The 7832-nt window shown below is 48.2% G+C and overlaps 1 protein-coding gene across 1 annotated transcript in view; it reads right to left on the bottom strand.

Moving 5' to 3' along the window:
* The window catches only part of zgc:114120 (uncharacterized protein LOC619267 homolog), a 52839-nt gene that overhangs the window by 42954 nt on the left and 2053 nt on the right, over positions 1–7832 (bottom strand). Inside the window, exon 2 of the mRNA XM_037691271.1 lies at positions 840–866. Within this exon, the coding sequence (XP_037547199.1) occupies positions 840–866 (27 nt within the window). The remainder of the gene's footprint in view (positions 1–839; positions 867–7832) is intronic.

The following is a 7832-nucleotide window of genomic DNA, read 5'->3' as shown; positions in this document are numbered from 1 at the left end:
AGAAACCACACCTGGACCATAGAAACTACACCTGGACCATAGAAACCACACCTGGACCATAGACCTTCACATTTTCCATAGGAACTACACCAGGACCATAGACACTACATCTGGAACAAAGAAACTATGCCTGTACTATATAAACCACACCTGGACCATAGAAACCACACCTGGACCATAGGAACCACACCTGGACCATAGGAACCACACCTGGACCACAGAAACCACACCTGGACCACTGAAACCACACCTGGACCACAGAAACCACAGCTGGACCATAGAAACCACACCTGGACCACAGAAACCACACCTGGACCACAGAAACCACACCTGGACCACAGAAACCACACCTGGACCAATCATTCTGTGTTTGTTTCTCCCTCTGTCCTGAAGGCTGCTCATCCAGAGTCTGGTTCTGGTTCCTCTGGAGGATTGTTCCTGTTAAAAGGAAGTGGTTTCTTCCCAGTGTCTCCAGCGTGCTGCTCAGGATGAGAGCTCATGAGGAGGTGAAGATTCATCTCAAGCTGCTTCCTTGGCTCGATAACTTTTTGGGTCTGGCGTCTGTTGAGTCATAAATAAACTGAATTCAACTGTAAGGGGCTGAACTCTGACTCGTCTCCCCTCCTGCCTCCGGTCGTCTACCTTCTCTAATCGAGTTCTGCTCAGGAGGCTGAAGAGCTGCAGCACGTAATAAGAGTCAACAGAGAAGTGTCAACATGTGACCAACACGACGGAGACGAGACGAGCATGCAAAGACACGACGGCATTGTCCTATTAGAGACAAATCCACAGCGAGGCCCAGAGTTACGCTGCGACACAAACACGGCGCTGCCACTGACCTTGAAGCTCCAGTAGTTTGGTTGTTGCTAAGAGGAAGAAAAACAGAGACGGGAGACAGAGGAGGGGACAAGGAGAGAAGACAGGGTTGAGTGAGACTTTTGTCCTCACAGAGCGAGCTGTAAAAAACTGCACAGCAAAGTTTGAGGAAAACAACACGAGCTGGTGAGAAGCAGAAACGTGCTCCTCCTGTGAAGATACGAACAGACTCTTCTCACGCAGCTTCAGGACCACTCGTTTTGCTTTCATGTCCAGTTTCCACGTTTCATGTTGCATAAATGGAAAAAAATTAAAATCGTAAAAGATAAAAAAAACAAAAAAGTTGTGCTTGAACTAGTTATGAAGTCTCTCAAACCTTAAAAATTATCTTTAATTTTTTTTATAACTTTGCAAAACTTAAAACTGGTGCAAACACTTAAATAATTGTGGGTTTTATTTGACGTCCGACTGTAATAAAATAAGAAAGCGACGTGTTATTTATTGTAACAGCTGGAGTAACTTGCTTGTCCTTCATAACCGATTTTAACTGATTGTCAGCAGCGACTCGAACGTTAAGAGGTTCAGTTTTTAACGAAGCAGCTTCTAAAACGGGCCCGTGGTCTCCTGCACGCCTGGACCCAACTGCACGTTTAAAGCAAAAACTGATGATTAAAACGCTGCAGGTTTCAGTTCATGTGGAAGAAGCAGCTGCTTCGCTCAACGCTCTGGTTCTTTGAGATGAACTCGGCCGTTAAGAACCCAGAAAGGTTTCGTTCTTTTTACTTGAACCAACAGAAAAGCTCATTTAGTTCCGTGAAATAAAAGGTGAAAGCTCGAGTGCAGCTCAGATCAGTAACTCCATCATTTACAGCCACATATATTTCTCTCTGAATGAACTAATTACAGCTCAGCGCAGACAAAAGGCCAAAACATGTGATTTTAATTTAGGCCTATAAAGATAAATGTTTTAATAAACGTTAATTTTAGACAAAACTCCTAAACTCTGACTTATTAGCAGCAGCTGGATGAAATGTGGCGCCAACAGCAGAACTGAGTCAACAATGACCACGTCGAGTAAACCAGCAGGAAGTTTTCTGCTCTGGAGCATCCAGGTGAGCGGTAACACAATGCCAGGATGGAAAGACATCAGCAATGACTGTTAGAGAAGTAACGGCTGCTGTCCTTCAATACTGAAGGGGTCAAAGGTCAGTTAAGAGTCCATGATTCTGCAGGCAGAAAGAATATCAAGACAGCTGACAGGAAATTCACCTGACCAAAGGGTTCTGGAGCCAAACTGGGTCCAACAGGACCATGATCCCAAACACAGCAGATGATCTACAACAGAGCGGGTCAGAAAGAACAAAACCAAGGTGCTGCAACGGTCCGGTCAGTGCCCAGAACCTCAACCTGGCAGAAGTGCTGTGGTGGACCTCCAACAGAACTCTCAGCGATGGGAAGAAGAGTGGGCCAGAACTCCTCCAGAACCAGGAGAGACTGAAACAGAAAACAGCTGAGAGTTCTGCTGCTAAAGGAGGTTCTACAAGCTGCTGGGTCAGGAGCTGGAACCAGGTTCTGTTCAATAAATGAAGACTCTGTGGAACCTGTTGTGTGTTTTTATTCACTCGAGGTCAGATTTTAGAACCTGGTGAAGACCTGATCAGGTTTTTTATGTCCCAGTACGTATTTTGCAGACTGGGGTGGTGGTTCTTCTCTGGTGTGCTCCAGTGACAGGGCGTCACTCTCCTCAGCCTCCCAGTAAGGTCTATTCAGGGGTACTGGAGAAGTGAGTAAGATCGTTGGTTGAACCCCAGATCCAGGAGGAACAATGTGGGTTCTGTCCTGGCCGTGAAACACTGGACCAGCTCTTTACCCTCACTAGGGTCCTCGGGGGTGGGGGGTCATGGGAGTTTGCCCATCCAGTCTACATGTGTTTTGTGGACGGGGGGTGCTGTGTGTGTGGGGGGGATTGGGGGCCCGTTGCTACAGGCTGTTCAGTCTCTATACAAGTGGTGCCAGAGTTTGGTTCTCATTGCTGGTAGTAAGTCGGACCCTTCAGGGTGGGAGTTGGACTCCTCCAGGGCTGCTTGTTGTCACTGATTCTGTTCAGAACTTTTAGGGACAGAATTTCTCGGTGCAGACGGGGGGGTGGAGGGAGTCCATTTCTGTGGCCTCAGGATTCATCTCTGCTCTTTGCAGATGATGTGGTCCTGCTGGCGTCATCGTGCCGTGACCTTCAGCTCTCACTGGAGCGGTTCACAGCCGAGTGTGAAGCAGCTGGGATGAGAACCAGCACCTCCAAATCTGAGGCCATGGTCCTCAGTCAGAGGGTGGACTGTTCTCTTGAGGTTGAGGGTGAGGTTCTGCCTCAAGTGGAGGAGAAGAGGCTGTGGAGAGAGATGTCTGGACCTCCCTGCTCAAGATGCTGCCCCCGAGACCTGACTCTGGAACGGATGGATTGATGGATGGATGGATGTAAACCAGTGGATTTCCTTATTTTCCCCATGAGTTTGTTGTAAACGTACATTTTTAACATTTGTTCTTTTGAAGGTCCTGTTGGCCGACTCCCTGTGCACAGAGACAGTTTGTACAGGTGAACAGTTTTAGACAAAAGCTCATAAACCACCTGTGGGACGAACCTGAACCCAGACTTCCAGGACCAAAACTCCCTTCAGGTTCCACAGAGAGAAGATCTGAAGGAGGTTAAACTCCTCCAGCCCTTCACGATGCTGATAATTACAGAAGGTGAATCCAGCACTCTACGTGGCTTCAACACTTTAGTTGCAGCCAATAAAACAATCTTCCTTCCTCTGTAGATCTTCTCAGTTCAATCAGCTCGACGTGCTTCACACACCTACAGCAGATCGTGTTACACACTTTCACTCTTAGATCTGGATTTTAGCATCTTTAACACACAAGTCTACAAATCTACAATAACTATGAAGAGTTTAAACAAAAGTCTGAATAATCTGTATTTCTGCAAAAAGAAAAAAATAAACTGTTGCTAAATATTCTTTGAGTTTATACTTTTACTGCAGACTTCTCTGAATTCAAAGAAGTAAAATATCAATTTGAGCAAAGCTGGACTGAACGTCTTCACGCTGTGAGCTTTAAACATCTCCTCCATCATTAGGTGGAATTTTTAGGTGCAAATTAATTTTAGTTTGAGCAGCTGTTCTGGGATCAGCTGCATTTTTAGACGTTTCGGCTGTGAAGTCGAGGATAAAAGCTGCTGCGGCCCAGATCTTTTTAAGTTTTGTGGGACAGAACATTTAAACCCGATCCGATGGTGCCCGGGCTCAGTCTGCTTTAATAAAACCAGTTTGATCAAATATTTAAAGTCTGTCTTGAGCTAAAAGCGTTCTCGTGTGGTTAATCTTTAATAAGCAGAAACAGCTGAACAACCTCAGGAACCGTCGAGTTTTTCTCTGCAGCTTCACATTCAGAGATTTTATCCGGAATGACTCGGCAATATTTGGATCAAAATTCAGATCGAATGAATGAAATGTTTGTTTTATCAGGAGCAGACTGAATCTTCAGTCTCTCACTCAAAATGAATCATTTAGCTTTAATTCTAAAAGCAAACCGGGTCCAAACACCAGCCCAGTGAAGCACGGTGGTGGCAGCATCATGATGCGGGGGTGTTTTCAACAGCAGGCTTGAAGAAAACTGAACACAGATCTTTAACACGGCGAAGGTCCGACACAGTTTGTTGTATGAACTGTGCGTACGCATGAATCCAAGCACACCTCCTTTGTCCGTCCCAATCAACGTGGAACTGAGCGCACATGACAGAATACCTGACTCCTCCCTCGACACGCCTCCATCTAAATATGTAAATAGATTTAAACATGCCCTGCACCTGAGGAGTCTCCTCTCTCCATCTATATGGCTATACGCAGGAAAAAACAGGAACTTCATGGAGTGTGAGGTGAAGACGTTTCTCAATGAGGCGGAGGTCGTAAAAACATTTTGTTTGTCTCGCTGTCCTCCAGCGCCAAGCTAAGAGGAGTGACAGGGACAGTGCGTGTGAAGATGTAAATGCTGTGAGGTCAGAGCAGCACACCCACAGAAACTAAGACTCACCAAGACACCCCCAACCATGCTGTTCATTAGAATGGAGCGTTGAACCAGCCACCTCAACACAACGCTGGTTCATTTTGTGCATCACATAATTTGCACATTGAAAGACGATGCTTCCTGTTAAACATCTGTTCAGCTGCACTGTAGGGATTTGATATTCCTCGTTGACATACGGATCATTCCATCCCACACAGCTGGAGCGGCTCGGCTCGGGGTGGACTGGCTCAGTCCTGATCGCTCTGCCAGCTCCCTCTGGAATGCCCCTGTTGCTATAGGAACCCCAGTGTGGTCAGCAGCTGCATGTGTATGTACACGCCGTGTCCAGGACCAGCCGCAGCTCCAAGCACAGCTCATTGGTCTGGGGAGCCTAAAACAGCTGATGAGCCGGACGCCATCGTGGGCCAGAAAATCCTCACGTCTCTAAATCCACGCTCTCTCTGCGCTCTCGCCAGACATGAAGTTGGCGTGGGGCTGCGCACATTCCCACGTCATTTCACTCTTGATACAATTGAAATTTTGCGTGAAAAAGGGTGCACGCTACGACTTGTGCGTACGCACCTTCCTTGAGGGCCACTGTCCTGCATGTTTGATTCAACGGTTAAAACATCTCCACGTTCTGCAGGAGCCGTTGAATCATCGACTCAGATCGTGCATGTTGGAGCAGGGAAACATCTAAAACATGTGGGACAGTGGCCCTCCAGGACCAGGACTGGACACCTGGTATAGACAAATGATTACTCTTTAACGGCTGTGGTAGCTCGGTGGGCAGTGCCGCGGTCTCGTAATAGTGAGGTTGCAGGTTTGAGCCCAGGGTGCACCAGGAAGGGTGATCAACATAAAACAATTGCCAAACATTTCATGCAGATTGTCTTGAGGTGGTGACCCCTGAAGAAGGGGGCAGCTGAAATAAAGTTTATTGATTCAGATCAGCATCAGGAACATCTTGACCGGGACATTTCTGCAGGACTTAATAAAATATACATTTACAAAACTGTTTTTACTTTGTGGTACAGAGTGTTTTATGTTAAAAAGAACTAACTCAAACGAAGACTTTGGACGCTGGATGCCCTTCCTCAAACAACCACAGACCACCGAGCTACCACAGCCCTGTGTGTGGAGCAGAGCGCTGACATCTGGGGCGCACAGGGGAGCAGCTGGTGGGGGTTAAGGGCCTTGCTCAAGGGCCCAGAGTTGGGCAAATTAGGGTGGAGGCAGGTGTGGGTGCTTCACCTTACCCACTTATATTTTGATGTTGTCGTCCGAGGGATCGAACGGGCGGCCGGTGTTAATAGAATAAACTATGGTAGTAAAATACTTTCTGAATCATTAAATGTGGTTTCTGCTTTGATTGTAGAACAAAAAAGGTCAGAGAAAACTCAGGATCAGCCCGAAGACTCTGATCTCACTCCCTGCTGCTTTGATCAAATAAAGCGTCATCACGGGTTGTTCCTCGGTAACCTGCAGCTGGTTTCACCCCCTCAGCTCTGGAGCAGTTCCACTCCGGAGCTTCATAATTACAAGCCGACAACTGGGGAGGGAAACGAGCTTTAATATTACCAGACGTCTCAGGTCCTCGACTCCATTGTTGTCACAGAAACAGGTGATAATGGAGAAGTGTTTATTATCGTGAATATTTCAGCGACCGCCGGCAGCCGGGCTCTGAGGAATCACCTGCCGCCTTGTTCGTTCACCTTCAGTTAGGAACATTAACGACAGACGGACCCTTTCAGGAACGTCTCACCTAACAGAAACAGCCAGCCCCACCCCCGTGGACTCTGACTCACATGCCAGTGCCTGCAGTTTTTCCTCGGTCCCAGAGCGAGCGCAGAGGCAGGACCGCTGAAGGTGAAGAGGAGCAGAGGACCTGCATGTGTGACCCACATGCAGAGGAGCCATCTTTGTGCCACCCGTCCTCCTCACCATCAGTCCGTCTTCATTCCAACATGTGACCGGCGTGTCCCTCACACGTCTCCTCTGAAGCCAAAAACAAATGGCTGCGGCAGCCCCGACACACCTGACCCTCACCTGCCTGCGTGGACGCAAACGGACCCCTCCTATTAAAACCAGACCCCCATCATTAGGAGGAGGAATCATCTCCTCCAGCTCACACACGACAGGTAAACACAAACATCACATCACCTTCCTGGCAGCGTCACCTCGGAGGAAGCAAAGAGTTTTACCGTTTCCTCTTAATGACGGAGCATCTTCGCGCTCCACATGCCTCCCTCATCTTCCTCCCCTCTCTCCATTTTATCTTCCTCCTTCCTGCTGCGGCTTGCTGGATTTTCTGTGCCCGGAGGATCGGGCAGAGTCGCCCCTCGCTGATGGTTCCCGTAGTAGCGCCTGACAGGGACCAAGCACGTCGTCCTGCCCCTCCTCGTCCTCCTCCTCCTCCTCCTGTCTGTCACTCCCCCACCATCCCTGACTGAAGCGATGAAGAAGCCCTTCCTCCTCTCCCTCGCTGTCGTTTCCTCACACTCAGTACAGCGTGTTCGCTGCCAGCCACATGATATCACCAGCTCTCCTTATATGGGGAGCAGCGGGTTGCCATGACGACAGCAGACTCCACCTGTTCCTCCACCTTCTCTCCCACCTTTTTCTCCATGAGGAGATGGACGGTTCCGATGGAACCTGAGTGGGAGGAAGAGGAAGAAGACGAGACGGACAAAAAGCCGCCGACTTTAAAATATAAACATTTCTGAAGTGCGGAGCGAGCGTTTGTTAAAGGAATGCTTATCGCCCGCCGCCGGTCGAGGCAGAGATTAAACTGAGATCCTCTGATGTCCAGAAAAGATGGAGTTAAACCATCACATTATCTTTACGTGATATATCATGAGGCGTCACGCTAAGAGTTGTGAATGACTCTCAGCTACTACCACAGCACGTTTCGGTTTATAAAACCAGTTTGTGCTGGCTAATGTTGATTAGCTGCGGCG

The sequence above is a fragment of the Nematolebias whitei genome, chromosome 17 (genome assembly GCF_014905685.2).
Source record: "Nematolebias whitei isolate Nwh7 chromosome 17, NemWhi1, whole genome shotgun sequence".
Taxonomy (NCBI): Eukaryota; Metazoa; Chordata; class Actinopteri; order Cyprinodontiformes; family Rivulidae; genus Nematolebias; species Nematolebias whitei.
This window is presented reverse-complemented; position numbering and strand designations above follow the sequence as displayed.